The sequence below is a fragment of the Oncorhynchus tshawytscha genome, linkage group LG23, assembly GCF_018296145.1.
Source record: "Oncorhynchus tshawytscha isolate Ot180627B linkage group LG23, Otsh_v2.0, whole genome shotgun sequence".
NCBI lineage: Eukaryota > Metazoa > Chordata > Actinopteri > Salmoniformes > Salmonidae > Oncorhynchus > Oncorhynchus tshawytscha.
Window position 1 is genome coordinate 9,121,778 of NC_056451.1, and position 17,631 is coordinate 9,139,408.

Consider the following 17,631-nt stretch of genomic DNA (forward strand, 5'->3'; position numbering starts at 1 on the left):
GAATATGTCCATAAACACCAGCTGGCTGTTCTGAGCATGCGGCTAGGGATGCCATCTGGGCCAGCAGCCTTGCGAGGGTTAACACGTTTAAATGTCTTACTCACAAAAGCCACAGAGAAAGGGGGGGCATAGCGGGCCATGACGGTGGCACTGTATTGTCCTTAAAGCAGGTAAAGAAGGTGTTTTGTGGAAGCGAGATGCCAGTGTCCATAAAGGGGCTGGTTTTCTTTTTGTAGTCTGTGATTTCCTGTAGGCACTGCCACATACATCTCATGTCTGAGCAGTTGAATAACAACTCCACTTTGTCCCTATGCCAACATTTCACTTGTTTGACTGCCTTGCAGAGAGAATTCTTGAATTTTACCTTTATTTAACTAGGCAAGTCAGTTAAGAACAAATTCTTATTTTCAATGACAGCCTAGGAACAGTAGGTTAACTGCCTTGTTCAGGGGCAGAACAACAGATTTGTACCTTGTCAGCTCGGGGACTTAAACTTGCAACTTTTCAGTTACTAGCCCAATGCTCTAACCACTAGGCTACCCTGCCACCCCGGAATAACTACACTGTTTATATTTGGCCATCTTCCCAGTCCTCTTTCCATGGTTAAATGTGGTGGTTCGCGCTTTCAGTTTTGCGCGAGAGCCGCCATCCATCCACGGTTTCTGGTTAGGGTAGGTTTTAGTAGCCACAGTGGGTACAACATCTACAATGCACTTCCTTATAAACTCACCCACTGAGTCAAAACAATCTTGAAGCGCGGATTCCGATTGGTCAGACTAATTTACCAAGGTAAATTCATATGTAGAATATAAGGGGTATACAGAATATCCATGAGTCAACTTTGTGATTGTGAAAGCCTCCTCTGATTTTGGCCCCTTTCCCAAAACTGATTGTATTGTGTTTGGAATGATACCATTTGCTCCAGTCTACAATCTCACTCTACATGCACAATAAAGATAAACAAGTAAAATAGTGATCTTTTCCTTTCTTTTTGTGTTGTCTGCAGCCTGGCTGCTGTTCACCCTACCTTTCCTGTATTAGGAGCTTGAATTGATTAAAATATATATATATATATATATACTTTTTAATTTCCAAGTAACTGCTTATTTTGCACCTTTAACACGGGTTGAACCCTCTCCCTCTTGACCTTTAGTCATGCAGAGTTTTTATGACATTTATTCATTTTATTCACCTTGTTCTTGACCTCACATTGTTTTTCATAGTTGTTTGTCCTGGCTTGTGCATTGACATTATTCAGTATATTTATTTAAAACTAGGAATAGGGACTTTGTTGGAAGGTTCAAAATAATTTTCTGTAGCCCACCTATGAAACGTCAGTGGCTAAAATTCAGGTCACACTATTTACTTATCTGATTAATTATGAACTTTCTATAGAATTTTACAATCGACATTATCAACCTACCTTTATGCCAAAATAAGATTGTTTTCCCTGCATGAATGCAACGGCCTAGAGCTAATAATGAGTGGGAGTCAATGGGAAGAGATTTAGTGATGTTAGGAAACAGCTTGCAGCATGGGTGTGAGTCACACCTGTCCTCATGCATCTCCTCACACACATAACTGCTGATGTCTCTCTTTCCTTAGGCACTTAGGCAATGGATTCCTCCGTCTCAGGGGAGATGGGCCTCTTTTAAAATGGCTGACTGTATTAACAGTTATTCTTCTCATACGATTGTAGGATCATCACTTACTGTATTTTCACCTTGGCCCGTGCAATGCGCAGACTCACAATGTATCAAAATCAAATCAAATTAAATTTTATTGGTGACATACACATGGCAAGCAGATGTTAATGCGAGTGTAGCGAAATGCTTGTGTTTCCAGTTCCGACAGTTCAGTTATATCTAACAAGTAGTCTAACAATTCCACTACAACTACCTAATACACACAAATCTAGGTAAAGGAATGGAATAAGAATATGTACATATAAATATATGGATGAGCGATGACCAAGTAACATAGGCAAGATCATAAGCTAGCAAGTGGTGTGCCAGCCAAGGAGTGTTTTATAGGCCTATATATTACAATAATACCATTACAAATTTCGATATTATATGAGACGTACTTTGAAATGTGTTAGCGTAACTGTATAGTATTTTAAACTATTGGGGAAATTGTTAGGGGTCTTAAAATAAGTTCATGTCACCGTGACATTATGAAACCAAAACAACTTCCTCCTCGCCTCTTCTTCCATCACACCATCCTTCCCTCTGGTGTGTCTGTTGAGCATGCTTCTCGTCATGTGTCTGGACAGAATGCTCCTGCTGTGTACTGTGATCTTTGGTGAGTTGCTTATGATGTTATATTTAAATACTAACTGCCATGTTTTAAAATGTGAAGAGCCTTATCACTAGGATAATAGGGATAGTCAAAATTGTTTATCTTAATTAACAACTCCTCAACTAACTGTAAGTTGGTCACTTGCTTACATTGACATAACATTACATATGTTTTGACCAGTATGGAGATTTGACCAGTAATCCAGTTTTATATTGTGGCATTTTAACATAAAGTAAGGGATATATTGACAAATATATATATATTTTTTAGATATGACAAAAATGAGCTGCAGAGCAGTTTGCCCCATGTATTGAGGCCCAGGGCTATTATAAAAAGAGGGGAAATTACTTCTGTACAATTCTATCCATTCACTGATGCAATTGTGTATTCAACCATATAAAAGGGGACAGAATAAGGAGTTAAAGCACAGAGACCACGTGCGTACAGTAGGATGATAATGCAAGCAAAGCAAAACGAAGCATGCCCCTTCCCCTTTTCTTAATTTATCTCTATTGTGAAATGTCCCACCATGCCACATTGTACCAGACTACCCGGCAACAAACAGCCGGACAGAGAGTCATTATTTAAATGTTGTACAATTCTATTTCATTTCATTGTTCATTGATAATTGATTGTACTGTGAACACAATGTTCTCCCTCCATAGCATGACTTTAAGATTTAGTTTTAGCTAGGATTAATTGTCTGTAGGATGCTATTTGTTACTTCTGTTCTGTTATAGTGTGGTGCTACTATTTTTACTTGGACACTATCTTCTTCACATCTACCAGACAGTGACATAGTTGCAAAGTCACATTGTTGCCAAGTCATATTGTTGCACTACGGGGCTTTAACTTTTGGTATAGCTCATGTTTCTCTGCTACTTCATCCCAACAGGCTTCTGGAAGGACACCTATGCTGTGTCCCCAGTGCCCTCTGTCCCAAACTATGTCCCTGCCTTGGCAGGCTCCTGCGTGCTCATCCCCTGCTCCTTCACTCCTCCAGCCTCTCACTCCATGGGGAAGGTGGTGGGCGTGAGGCTGCGCTACAGGACTGGTCACACCTTTCTCCTGCGGAGTACAGCTTTCAGTTCGGATGACAAATCCACGGTCAGCAAGGAGTTCCAGGGCCGGACATCCTCCGGGGAAACACGGATGATGGAGACTGCTCTGTAATGATTGACAGGGTCCACCTGGCTGACTCCAATGTCTATCAGCTGGCGCTGAAGGGCCATGGACAGAAAGACTGGGGGAAGGAGAGGAGTGTCAACATCATTGTGTCAGGTGAGAGGGATCTCATTGCACAGAATTACATACACTGAGTATACCAAATATTAGGAACACCATCCTAATATTGAGTTGCATCCCCCCCTTTGCCTTCAGAACAGTCTCAATTTGTCTGGGCATGGACTCTACAAGGTGTCAAAAGCGTTCCACAGGGATGCTGGCCCGTGTTGACTCCAATGCTTCCCACAGTTGTGTCAAGTTGGCTGGATGTCGGTTGGGTGGTGAAACTGTGGGAAACTGTTGAGCTTGAAAAACCCGGCAGCGTTGCAGTTCTTTCTTCACACAAACTACTATACCCCGTTCAAAAACTTTTGTCCTGCCAATTCACCCTCTAAATGGCACACATACACAATCCATGTCTCAAGGCTTAAAAATCCTCCCCTTCATCTACACTGATTGAAGTGGATTTAACCGGTGACATCAATATGGGATCATAGCTTTCACCTGGTCACCTGGTCAGTCTATGTCACGGGAAGAGCAGATGTTCATAATGTTTTATAATCTATTGTTACTTAACAGAATCTCTGCCTCTCATCTGTTATTATATAGAGATAAAGTAACTGCTATCATTTTCGTTGTTAGCATGTTTAATACGTGATAAGAGGGTTATTTTATATGGCTCATGTTTTAATACACCAATTTTTACACAACCTGAGTTGAATTATCGCTAATGCCAATGGACGAAACATTTACTTTATCCCCATTTAGACTATGTTCATCAAGTCAGTTCTTATCTCTCTTTGTCCCCATCACTGACAGAGTCCCCAGAGCTCCCAGTGATCAGCGGTGTGAGGGCAGCTACAGAAGGGCAGATGGTGTCACTAAACTGCAGCATCAGTTACTCCTGTCCCTCCCAGGCCCCCACCCTCCAGTGGCGGTGGGAGAGAGGAGCTCAGGAGAACAGCAGCGAGTACGGGGAGCCTCATGTACTCCAGCCCCAGGGTCAGGGGCCTACACTACAGACCTCTCTCACCTTTATCGCATCGTATCGCATCAAACCCAGAATGAGGTGTGAGGCAGTATATCCAGGAGGAAGAAGAGTATACACCGTAAAGGAGCTCCATGTGACATGTAAGTACTTTCTATATAAATGTATGATTTTTTGCAATGCTAAGCTAGGGCCCATATTCATAGTGTTTCAGACTGCTGATCTAGGATCAGATTTTACTTAATTAAAAATATTTTATAGGCTGGGGGAGCTGATCCTAGATCAGGACACCAACTCAGAGATGTTTTATGAATACTGGCCTTGATTGCTATTGCATCTCTCCTCTAGTCCCTCCAAAAGATGTCACAGTCCAGGTCCATACCTTGACTGTCCAGGAGGGGTTGAATGTGTTACTGGCCTGCTCCTGTAAAGCTGACCCGCCTGTGACAGAGTACAGGTGGTCATACACCCAACATGGGCTAACTGTAGACCTTCACCAGCGCACATTTACGGTCCGGGTGTACAATGTGACCCGAGACATGAGGGTCCGCTGCACAGCCCAGAACCTAATTGGACGGGCAGAGTCCAAATTGACTTCCTTAAACATTCAATGTAAGCATTCTATACAGTCAATGTTTGATCGATTATTTTGCTTCCAATTCCTGCGTATGGATTTAAACGGCTGCTGTTTGTACACTTGTACACTTTACATTGTGATACAAGAACAATATTTTGGTACTCTAACGTCCCTGATACTTCCATGATGCTCTCTCTCTTTCTCTTTCTCTTGCTCTCTCTCTCTCTCGCTCTCCCTTCTTCTATCCCCCAGACAAGCCTGTCATCCTCCATCTCTCCTCCTACTGTGTTGTGGAAAGGTTGGAGGTTCTGTGTCGCTGTTCTGTAGACTCCAACCCCCGGCCTGCCGTCACCTGGAGTGTCAACGGTAGTGTTCCACCATACAGATACAACACATCAGTGGGCTCAGAGAATGGTACACTAACAGCCATGCTGAAGGGCCACATGGACACTCCACTGAGGGTAGTCTGCTTCGCCATCAATGCACTGGGCAATGACTCCCACACACTGCTTCAGGCAGAGGATGGTAAGCATCGGGGCACCACACCACTCAAGAGAAATACATGGGTGCATCTTAATTGTATTTCCTTTACTCCTCACATCCCCTTTCCTCGCTTCCTTCTCAAAACGCATTGGAGGAGAAGGTCAGAGGAAAGGATCCTCTGACCTTGTCCTCCAATATATATTGAGAAGAAGGCGAGGACATGTGGAAACAGGGAAACACAATTGAGATGCACACACATTATACATGGTGTATTGTAGGAAGCATCTGTACTGTGAGTAAAATATGAGGGTGAAATACTAAGCATGAATCGTTCAAGGTCGCTAAGGCCTATTCTTTCAGATTATCCTCACAAATGTATGAATGATTCCTGCAATGTCACTGGTTGGTTGACCTGTTCCATTAATATAATATAATATTACAGTATAATATAAGATAAGATCATCTGTTTGCTGAAAGTTGAAGAGCAAAAAAGGTGGTATCTTTAGTTTACATAGCTGTGTTTTTGTTGTTGACTGACAGGTTCTCTGCTGTGGAAAGTGATACCTGCAGTATGCATCTCTTTGGCCACCTTCCTCCTCTCTCTACTCCTCCTGTTCTGCTGTCGAAAGAGGTCAGGAAAGTAAGAAACATATTTTCTGAGAGTTGCTTTCTCTGACTTCTCTAACGTCTGCCACCATTGTGCCTCAGTTACTTCAGATGTCTTACAAACTTGGAATAATCAAATGACATACCAGTACATCAAACATATGTTGTTTTATTTAAGATAACATTGAATATAATTATGAAAGAGGAACATAATAAAACCGTTCCAAGAGGAGAAATATTACATTTTAAAAGTAGATGTTTCATGATCATGTCCTCTCTAATCCAAACTCTTGTCTTTAACTTCATTCCTTAAAGGCGTGTGCTGACCTGCAGACCTCCGGTGTATCCTGGGGACATGGGGATCTACCAGGATCGGATGCCCCTCTACATCAACTGCACTGAGGTCACCAACATCTACAACAATGGCAGTTACCAGCTGGTTTACCAGAACTGCACCCCTCTTTTCGTCCAGACCAAACAGGTACACCTACTGTTGTACCAAAAATATATTTTTGCTTGTAAATGGGTATGTTACAATACAATGCAATACAGTAGCTTTATTATCCATTGAAACATAAATATCCAATTGAATGGCTGATTGACCACATTATGTTGTGTCTCAGACACATCCGATGGGGAGGCGAGATGGGGGGAGACGAGGTGGAGAGAGGAGAGGGGGAGAGAGAAGAAGAGGTGAGAGACGAGGAGGGGAGAGAAGAGGAGGAGAGAGTCAAGGGGGAACGATGGACAGAGGAACAAGAGACAGACAAAGCCCTGCCTCCAATGACAATAACACTGAAACAGCTATCTACCTGGAGATCATCTGAGTTCATCTCTCAGTGAGGTATGTCATGGATAGCTCTGGTCCAGATCGTTAGCACTTAACGGCTTGGACTACAGCTATGTCATGGAGTGGAAGAAAGCTCTTGCAGTGTATAACAATACAAGCACGAACATACTGCTTGACTGATGAAGATAATGGCACAATGATATCATATCCATTTGATATCATTTTGCATGATTATACATACTGTTATGCAAAATTATACAAAATGGGTTAAGTGGCACATTAAGATGATCCTTCTCTCCTTTAAAATGATATATACAGTTGAAGTCAGAAGTTGACATAAACCTTTGCCAAAAACATTTAAACTCAGTTTTTCAATATTCCTGACTTTTTATCCTAGTAAAAATTCCCTGTCTTAGGTCAGTTAGGATCACCACTTTACTTTAAGAATGTGAAATCTCAGAATAATAGTAGAAAGAATGATTTATTTCAGCTTTTATTTCTTTCATCACATTCCCTGTGGGTCAGAAGTTTACATACACATACAATTAGTATTTGGTAGCATTGCCTTAAAATAGTTTAACTTGGTTCAAACACTTTGGGTCGTGTTCCACAAGCTTCCCACAATAAGTTGGGTGAATTTTGGTCCATTCCTCCTGACAGAGCTGGTGTAACTGAGTCAGGTTTGTGTGCCTCCTTGCTCGCACACGCTTTTTCAGTTCTGCCCACACATTTTCTATTGGATTGAGGTCAGGCTTTGTGATGGCCTCTCCAATACCTTGACTTTGTTGTCCTTAAGCCATTTTGCCACAACTTTGGAAGTATGCTTGGGTTCATTGTCCATTTGGAAGACCCATTTGCGACCAAGCTTTAACATTCTGACTGGTGTCTTGATATGTTGCTTCAATATATCCACATAATTTTCCACCCTCATGATGCCATCTATTTTCTGAAGTGCACCAGTCCCTCCTGCAGCAAAGCACCCCCACAACATGATGCTGCCACCCCGTGCTTCACGGTTGGGATGGTGGTCTTCGGCTTGCAAGCCTCCCCCTTTTTCATCCAAACATAACAATGGTCATTATGGCCAAACAGTTCTATTTTTGTTTCATCAGACCAGAGGACATTTCTCCAAAAATGATGATCTTTGCCCCCATGTGCAGTTGCAAACCGTAGTCTGGCTTTTTTATGGCGGTTTTGGAGCAGTGGCTTCTTCCTTTCTGAGCGGACCTATCAGGTTTATGTCAATATAGGACTTATTTTACTGTGGATATAGATACTTTTGTACCCTTTTCCTCCAGCATCTTCACAAGGTCCTTTGCTGTTGTTCTGGGATTGATTTGCACTTTTCGCACCAAAGTACGTTCATCTCTAGGAGACAGAACCTCAGAACCCCAGAACCCCAGTTTGAAGGTAGGCCTTGAAATACATCCACAGGTATACCTCCAATTGATTCAAATTATGTCAATTAGCCTATCAGAACTTCTAAAGCCATGACATAATTTTCAGGAATTTTCCAAGCTGTTTAAAGGCACAGTCAACTTAGTGTATGTTAACTTCTGACCCACTGGAATTGTGATAAAGTGAATTATAAGTTAAATAATCTGTCTGTAAACAATTTTTGAAAAATTACTTGTGTAATGCACAAAGTACATTGGGGCAAAAAAGTATTTAGTCAGCCACCAATTGTGCAAGTTCTCCCACTTAAAAAGATGAGAGAGGCCTGTAATTATCATCATAGGCACACTTCAACTATGACAGACAAAAGGAGAAAAAAAAATCCAGAAAATCACATTGTAGGATTTTTAATGAATTTATTTGCAAATTATGGTGGAAAATAAGTATTTGGTCAATAACAAAAGTTTATCTCAATACTTTGTTATATACCCTTTGTTGGCAATGACAGAGGCCAAACGTTTTCTGTAAGTCTTCACAAGGTTTTCACACACTGTTGCTGGTATTTTGGCCCATTCCTCCATGCAGATCTCCTCTAGAGCAGTGATGTTTTGAGGCTGTTGCTAGGCAACACAGACTTTCAACTCCCTCCAAAGATTTTCTATGGGGTTGAGATCTGGAGACTGGCTAGGCCACTCCAGGACCTTGAAATGCTTCTTACGAAGCCACTCCTTCGTTGCCCAGGCGGTGTGTTTGGGATCATTGTCATGCTGAAAGACCCAGACACGTTTCATCTTCAATGCCCTTACTGATGGAAGGAGGTTTTCACTCAAAATCTCACGATACATGGCCCCATTCATTCTTTCGTTTAAACGGATCAGTCATCCTGGTCCCTTTGCAGAAAAACAGCCCCAAAGCATGTTGTTTCCACCCCCATGCTTCACAACTCAGCATTCTTTTGTTACTTTGTTACTTTGGTCCCAGCTCTCTACAGGTCATTCACTAGGTCCTCCTGTGTGGTTCTGGGATTTTTGCTCACCGTTCTTGTGATCATTTTGACCCCACGGGGTGAGATCGTGCGAGGAACCCCAGATCGAGGGAGATTATCAGTGGTCTTGTATGTCTTCCATTTCCTAATAATTGCTCCCACAGTTGATTTCTTCAAACCAAGCTGCTTACCTATTGCAGATTCAGTCTTCCCAGTCGCCTCTTCAATGTTGACATTGAGACTGGTGTTTTGCAGGTACTATTTAATGAAGCTGCCAGTTGACAACTGGTGAGGTATCTGTTTCTCAAACTAGACACTCTAATGTACTTGTCCTCTTGCTCAGTTGTGCACCGGGGACTCCCACTCCTCTTTCTATTCTGGTTAGAGCCAATTTGCACTGTTCCATGAAGGGAGTAGTACACGGCGTTGTACAAGATCTTCAGTTTCTTGGCAATGTCTCACATGGAATAGCCTTCATTTCTCAGAACAAGAAGAGACTGACGAGTTTCAGAAAAAAGTTATTTGTTTCTGGACATTTTGAGCCTGTAATCGAACCGACAAATGCCGATGCTCCAGATACTCAACTAATCTAAAGAAGGCCAGTTTTATTGCTTCTTTAATCCAAACAACAGTTTTCAGCTGTGCTAACACAATTGCAAATGGTTTTCTAATGATCAATTTGCCTTTTAAAATTATATTATTGGATTAGCTAACACAACGTGTCATTGGAACACAGGAGTGATGGTTGCGATAATGGGCCTCTGTACGCCTATGTAGATATTCCATTAAAAATCAGTTGTTTCCAGCTACAATAGTCATTTACAACATTAACAATGTTTACACTGTATTTCTGATCAATTTTCTGTTATTTTAATGGACAAAAAATGTGATTTTCTTTCAAAAACAAGGACATTTCTAAATGACCCCAAACTTTTGAACGGTAGTGTATATATATAAATATATTTTGTGTACATAATTGTAGGCTTAGCAGTCCTAGCTACTTCATTAGTGTACATACAGTGCCTTGCAAAGATTTTCATCCCCCTTGGAGTTGTTCCTATTTTGTTGCATTACAACCTGTAACCTTTTTTTAAATGACTTTTTCAGGAAAGTTGAAAGAATGAAAAATGAAAAAGGGGTGTGTGCATATGTATTCACCCCCTTTGCCATGAAGCCCCTAAATAAGATCTGTTGCAACCAATTACTTTCAGAAGTCACATAATTAGTGAAATAAAGTCCACCTGTGTGCAATCTATGTGTCACATGATCAGTCACATGATCTCAGTATATATACACCTGTTCTGAAAGGCCCCAAAGTCTAGCCTCGGGGGATGCCTTGCTTGACCACACCCTCCTTCCTTGCTCCTGCCCTGCCCTGCCCTGCCCTGCCCTGCCCTGCCCTGCCCTGCCCTGCCCTGCCCTGCCCTGCCCTGCCCTGCCCTGCCCTGCCCTGCCCTGCCCTGCCCTGCCCTGCCCTGCCCTGCCTCTTCCACCAATCCAATTGTTTTTTTATGGACAGAAAAGAGCAGAGGCTCTGAGCTGTCTGATCAGATCCATTGTCTACTGAGCCCCATAGTCTGCAACACCACTAAGCAAGGGGCACCACCAAGCAAGCGGCACTATGAAGACCAAGGAGCTCTCCAAACAGGTCAGGGACAAAGTTGTGGAGAAGTACAGATTAGGGTTGGGTTATTAAAAAAATATCCAAAACTTTGAACATCCCACGGAGCATCATTAAATCCATTACTAAAAAATGGAAATAATATGGCACCACAACAAACCTGCCAAGAGAGTGCTACCCACCAAAACTGAGGGACCGGGTCTAGGAGCTGCAGAGCTGCAAAACTCCACAGAGGAGCTTGGAGTATCTGTCCATAGGACCACTTTAAGCCGTACACTCCACAGAGCTGGGCTTTATGGAAGAGTGGCCAGAAGAAATGCCATTTAAGGGGGTTTGAGGGGAAACATTTAAATGTCTTGGAATGTCTTAGTCAAAGCCCAGACATCAATCCAATTGAGAATCTGTGGTATGACTTAAAGATTGCTGTACACCAGTAGAACCCATCCAACTTGAAGGAGCTGGAGCAGTTTTGCCTTGAAGAATGGGCAAAAATCCCAGTGGCTAGATTTACCAAGTGTATAGAGACATACCCCAAGAGACTTGCAGTTGTCATTTCTGCAAAAGGTGTCTCTACAAAGTATGAATTCTTTGTCTTATTTCTTGTTTGTTTCACAATATAAAAAATATATTTTGCATCTTCAAAGTGGTAGGCATGTTGTGTAAATCAAATGATACGAACCCCCCAAAATTGTAAGGCATCCAGGTTGTAAGGCAACAAAATAGGAAAAATGCCAAGGTGGTGAATACTTTTGCAAGCCACTGTAGTTTGTGGCTGATGAAGATAATGGTCCACACATGATATTAACCTATTTCATGCAGTACATTTTGCATCATTACATGTATAATGTCTGTATAATGATATTCTAGATGGGATGAACATGATTGTATGATGTGATGATGATAAAGGTGTTGGACACACCTCTCTTATTAAACAATCACTTTTGCATGTGTTTTATATAAATGTGCCTCTCTTCACCTCCCATCCTGACCTTGTACTCAAGAGGATTGATGGTTACTAAACCAAAAGCCATTCTTCACTACATAAAAAAGCTATTTCATATTCTTCCATATGTATGTTCTCGTTCTATATTCATGTGACAAAATAAAGCTTTTTTCTGTGCTTTTAATGTTGTTAAGAATTTTTAATATTTTGTTTTACCACCAACATGAAATACAATCCAATAAGTGGCAGAGTATACCCACATACTGGTTGCAATATAAACTATCATACATAACCCCATAAGAGCTTTGCTACTACAACCAATTCAATCTTCTGGGATTTCCTTTCCATCTGTGCAGTACAATTAATGACCATAGCAATAAATGCAAAGAAGCCAACCTTACTAAAGCACAAACTGTTCTGGTCACTCTGTACTGGCCTACTATTCACAGTGATCCTCTCAGTCTCCCTCCCCCTTTCCCCACCATCCTCTACTTTCTTCATTGCCTTAGAACCTCTTCTCAAACCCCCCTGTAGTTCTTCTGCCTAAAATCTCTGACCCCCAAAAACGTATTTGCTGGTTGTTTCAGAACCCACTACGGTGTTTTGGGTGCCAGGTTGATGGTCATGTTGCAACAGTATGTAGGAGGGAGATTCTGTTGTATGAAAAGTGTGCAGAAAGGCATAGGACAAAGGAGTGTGTAGTTTCAGTGGGAAAAGTGGAGTGTTTCAATTGTGGGGGTGGCCATGTTGCTAGGGATCAGAAATGTCCTGTGTGGTTGAGACAGGTTGACGTTTCGAGGGTGCAATTAGTGCAGAAAGTGTCATATGTGTTCCCGGTACCCATGCCGACAGCCTAGTGTAGGATCTTTTGGGGCCAAAGTAGTGGGAAGGGGTGGTGGAGTTTGTGGGGATAGTGGTATATATTGTATATATAGGTTTAGATGGTGGTGCAATTTCCTTTTCTCCCCATTTCCCTTTTTTGTGAACAATGTGCAATGCTCTTTTCGAACTGTTAAAAGGCAGAAATAAGCAACAAAGCGTCTAGTTGGCCGTAAAACTACACGAAGAAGAATAAGAAGAAGCGTCAACTGTTTTGATTGGCTAAATAAAATATCAACCGGAAGTCACATCAGAGGTTATGAATTGAGAGGGATTTTGGTGTGAAATTCAGGGCGCACGGTTCAACTTCCAAATACGTTTCGGCTGTTTTTGTCCGCCTTTACATTAGAATAAAATTCACAGGGAAGTCAAATACAATGCATGAAACACAGAAATGTCAGACAGGGTACTTCTATTGAGCATTTAGCTTTCTATACACTAGCTATGAACGTGTTCCATTGTTTGCTACCCAGGCAATTGCTAACTAGCTAGCAAGCGTAGAGGTTTGGTTTTTTGATAAGCTGAAAAAAAACACAAATAAAGCGGCACCACTTTTTTGACAAGTCAAGTGACTAGCGCAAAATGCCGGAGATAAAACTCAAGCATGTAGTGTCTTGCAGCACCGAAGACAATGTAAGTTGTCCAACTACTATCTAGACTCATTAGCTAATACAGTATTCGTTAGCCCGCTTGCTAGCTTCCTAACGTGTTAGCTAGCTAAGTTTGTTTGCTGTCTGATTGAGAGATAATGTCGACTGTCTAGCCCTCTACTGTATATAAGTACAGTCTGACCATGGCTATTTTTTAAGCCCACCAGAACAAAATCATTGTGATAGTACTGAACAGTATTTGCATGCTCCATTCGAAGTAGCTAGCTAGCTACAGTACACTTCCCAGTCATTTCTTGTTGTCAAAAATGTATCTTCTTGAGTGTAAACAGTAACACTCATTTCCAGTGGCGACAACACCAGATGGTAATTGAAGATCATGGGGTCCTAGCTATTCTTGTTGTTTACTTGCAGACTCACAAGGCTGACAACCTGCTGAGCTCAGACACATACAGAAAATGGAAAGCAGCAAGGCCAGGGGAGAAACAAACCTCAGTCATTATACAGGTAATAGGCTACTTTTCCTCTGCTCTGTGTTTTCATGGGATTGTGTAACAATTCACTGACTCCAATTCATACAGCAAATTTGTGGGTGTTAAATTCTCGATTTTGAGGTCAAGAGTGTTATATCTTAGTGTTGATTCTAGTGGGGTTAACACCAGTGGGATTTACAGGTGTCTTTACTCGACTGAGTTAATTTCTGTTAATTCTCTGAATGAAAAATACTTTGGAGTGGCCTATCATATTTCCCATCATGCTTTTTTGCAGGTTGATTTTTTTGAATAGTTTGTTTTAATATATCCTGTATATTTCTGCATGCACATTAATTAATTGATCTAAGACAAATAATGTGCACTTTCCTAAAATATTCCAATCTGTAAGTGGTTGGACTTATTGCACCCGTACTGAGATAGTTGTTCCAGTTTAGGTGTTTTAGGTAGTCTTGTTTGATGAGTTCTTCACCATAGCAGTTATTCTGAATGCAGATTGTAGATAATCAATTGTTGAATATCTTCCTACTAGGGGTGTAAGTAAACGTTAACATTTTTAAAAGAAATTGTGATGTTCAACCTTAAGAGAAAAAAACCTAACTATCACTAACAGGTCCCGATCGCCGTCATCATAAAGGGAAAATAAAAGTTGAATAAATACCTAACGCAACAAAAATCAAATCAAATATTATTAGTCGCATGCGCCGAATACAACAAGTGTAGACCTTACAGTGAAATGCTTACTTCTGAGCCCCTAACCAATGCTGTAATGTTAGTACGAGGGAAAAATCAGAGCAGCAGCTCAAATGTGAGTGACAATGGGAGGGGGGGGGATAGCGACCATGTCAACTTGTGCTGGTAGACTACGTATTGCTAGTTATTTATCATCTCATCTGATTACATCAGGGCTCTTCAACCCCAGTTGGAGAGCTACCCTCCTATAGGTTTTCGGTCCAACCCCAGTTGTATCTAACCTGATTTGGTTTATCAACCAGATAATTATTATAATCAGGTGCTCTAGATTATAGTTAGAGCGAAAACCTACAGGACAGTAGCTCTCCAGGAACAGTTTTGGAGAGCCCTGGATTACATAGTACCTGTATTGACTGCATCAAACCAAGGGAAGCTAGTTAAGCCAGCTAGCTAATGTTAGCTAGGCTAATTGAAACTATTTAACTTTAACTATGCACTTTCTCCCCTTCTCAATCTTACAGTAACAATTCAGATTATTATGTAGAAGCCTACCTGTTGGCTCTTGGTGTTGTAGCCTGTCCTTCTCATTTAATTTCTTATTCTAAAATCATGTTTTCACTTTGTCATTATGTGTTATTGTGTGTAGTTGGATGTGAAATACATTTATGTAATCCATTTTGAATACTTTTCTGAAGGCACTGTATGTATTGTAACACTGCATTGCCCTGTTTGTTTGTTTTCCCTAGTTTGTACTAAATAACCCATGCTCTTTCCCCCATCGTTTCAGTTTGAGAAAGAAGAGCAGGTGTACAGCATAGACATAGGAAATGAAGGGTCTGCTTTTATCGAGGTGCTGGTGGGACACTCAACCTCTGTCAAAGACCAGGACTATGAGGTATGCCACCCCCTTACTGTGTATTGTAGCACCTGTATACCTCGCTGATATCTACCACACTGAATGCACTGAGTGAAGGTACTAGTCTCTGCCTCTTTATTATGGACAATGAATAGTTGTGGCTTTACTACTATCAGGTATAGTGTGCTGCTTAATTCCTAAGAGAACTTCTCACTGTGTCTCCCAGGTTTTGCTGGTCACGTCCTCCTTCATGTCCCCCATGGAGAGCCGTAACGGCACCAACATCAACCGCGTGCGCTTCTTTGGCCCTAACCAGCTGGTGAAGGCTCACGCCCAGGAGAAATGGGACCGCGTGAAGATTGTGTGTAGCCAGCCGTACAACAAGGTGAGCTGCACAGCACTAAAAGCGAACATTAGTGGACAGAGAGCATTGTGTGTCTATGTGATGCCACCTAAATCAATGTAAACCAGGGTCGTATTCATTAGGCAGGAAACAGACTGAAACAGGGTGGGACTAACAACACTTATCCAATAAGAAACGTCCATTTTTGTTTTCCTTTGACATGTCTTACATTCAGTGTCTCAGCTAGGATTTTGACGTCATTGAATTTGAGGTTAAGGTAATTGGCCAGGCCAAGGTCACTGGCATAAGGGGGGTCTGCTTCTTAATAAAAACCTATTTGAAAAAAGCCATTACACTTCATTATTATCATGGCGTTTCATTGGGGCGGCAGGGTAGCCTAGTGGTTAGAGCGTTGGACTAGTAACCGGAAGGTTGCAAGTTCAAATCCCCGAGCTGACAAGGTACAAATCTGTCGTTCTGCCCCTGAACAGGCAGTTAACCCACTGTTCCTAGGCCATCATTGAAAATAAGAATTTGTTCTTAACTGACTTGCCTAGTTAAATAAAGGTAAAACATTTTTTTTAAAGATATTCATTGTTATTACTTATTAACGGAGTCAAAATAAAGATGTGTGTCCTTTTCTGTTGGTTTTTCTTGCTGTTGGTTTTTCTTGCATATAATAAAGTTCTATACAGATCCTGTTTCGACACAAAATCATTGAAATTAAGTCTGGTGGGTTTTCTACCACTTTCCCCCAAAATAGTCGCATAACGTCACAATCCGTGCTGCTGTCATTCAATGGCATTGGCATATGTTCTTCAAAGAGAGGACGCTGTAATGAGAGAAATAATGTAGCCTAAGCTACTGAAAATAGGCCTTGACAAGATTACATCATGACAGGAGTGTTTGATTTTATTAAAGTGATGGAGTCCAGACAGGCTGCTTTAGGACATTTTCTGAGTGGTCATATAGCCCTATAGAACCCCCCCAGGGGCGGTGTCCATAATACCCATAAAAACTTGGGGTCAAACAGGGAAATTGTGTACAATTGTTTTTCCACTATTCATATTCCCCATAGGTTTTGTTATAAACACTTAAAATAGGGGCTGTGTTTTGTGTAGGCTTACCCTGGCGTGACATTTTGATAACCATGTAAATCTCTCTCTGACTTTTTCCAATATTCCGCTCTATTTACTCTCTAATTTCAAAATTGACGTTATGTTATACTACCAATCCCTGCAAGCTCCTACATGTCATCTCTAGCTGACACATTTGCTAACAGTTATTGTGTTAATTTGAAACTTGCACAAGACAGTTCACAGAATTGACATTTTTTGAGAAATGTAGCCAATTGATTCATTGCTACATTTAGCTAAAATTATATAGTTAATCCTGAGATTCTTACCTTTGCCTCAATTCGTCAGTCTTGTCCAGATCATCATGGCATTTGTAGTTCTTTATGACAGCCACATTAGCAGCTAATTAGCGTTTCATTTTTAGTGGGGGAAATACTGTCAAATATATTGATAAGTCACTTTGTCCTAGAGAGATTTACACGGTTATCAAAACTAGAGGTCGACCGATTCATCGGAATGGCCAATTTCAAGTTTTCATAACAATCGGAAATCGGTATTTTTGGGCGGCGATTTCCGATATATTTAAATGTTTTATTTATTATTTATTTTTATACCTTTTATTTAACTAGGCAAGTCAGTTAAGAATACATTGTTATTTTCAATGACTGCCTAGGAACTGTGGGTTAACTACCTTGTTCAGGGGCAGAACGACAGATTTTCACCTTGTCAGCTCAACTTATCTTATAAAAAACAATCAATCATAATCACTAGT

At 41.2% G+C, this 17,631-nt stretch overlaps 2 protein-coding genes across 3 annotated transcripts in view; both read left to right on the plus strand.

Moving 5' to 3' along the window:
* The first annotated feature begins 1,844 nt into the window (after nt 1-1,844).
* Nucleotides 1,845-7,346, plus strand: LOC112241573 (kin of IRRE-like protein 2). Of its 2 annotated transcripts, none has more exons than XM_042305137.1 (8): nt 1,845-2,304; nt 3,197-3,582; nt 4,345-4,656; nt 4,862-5,125; nt 5,343-5,615; nt 6,114-6,213; nt 6,495-6,660; nt 6,803-7,346. In XM_042305137.1, the coding sequence occupies exons 2-8, from the start codon at nt 3,474-3,476 to the stop codon at nt 7,004-7,006; spliced, it is 1,428 nt and encodes a 475-aa protein (XP_042161071.1). In that variant the 5' UTR covers nt 1,845-2,304; nt 3,197-3,473; the 3' UTR covers nt 7,007-7,346. The 2 variants fall into 2 exon arrangements, with proteins under 2 accessions (XP_042161071.1, XP_042161072.1); XM_042305138.1 differs by having other exon boundaries at nt 6,114-6,204.
* A 5,686-nt stretch (nt 7,347-13,032) lies between these two features.
* Nucleotides 13,033-17,631, plus strand: part of LOC112241572 (DNA repair protein XRCC1) — a 34,630-nt gene continuing 30,031 nt past the window's right edge. The window contains exons 1-4 of the mRNA XM_042304523.1: nt 13,033-13,425; nt 13,815-13,907; nt 15,372-15,479; nt 15,667-15,825. Coding sequence (XP_042160457.1) covers nt 13,375-13,425; nt 13,815-13,907; nt 15,372-15,479; nt 15,667-15,825 — 411 coding nt within the window. The 5' untranslated portion in view covers nt 13,033-13,374. The remainder of the gene's footprint in view (nt 13,426-13,814; nt 13,908-15,371; nt 15,480-15,666; nt 15,826-17,631) is intronic.

Excerpts from the sequence above, each read along its gene's own strand:
- LOC112241573 (XM_042305137.1), top strand. The coding sequence starts at position 3,474 with ATGATTGACAGGGTCCACCTGGCTGACTCCAATGTCTATCAGCTGGCG. Across the intron at positions 4,657-4,861 it reads AAAGGAGCTCCATGTGACAT|TCCCTCCAAAAGATGTCACA; the intron begins GTAAGTACTTTC and ends TCTCTCCTCTAG. Across the intron at positions 5,126-5,342 it reads GACTTCCTTAAACATTCAAT|ACAAGCCTGTCATCCTCCAT; the intron begins GTAAGCATTCTA and ends TCTATCCCCCAG.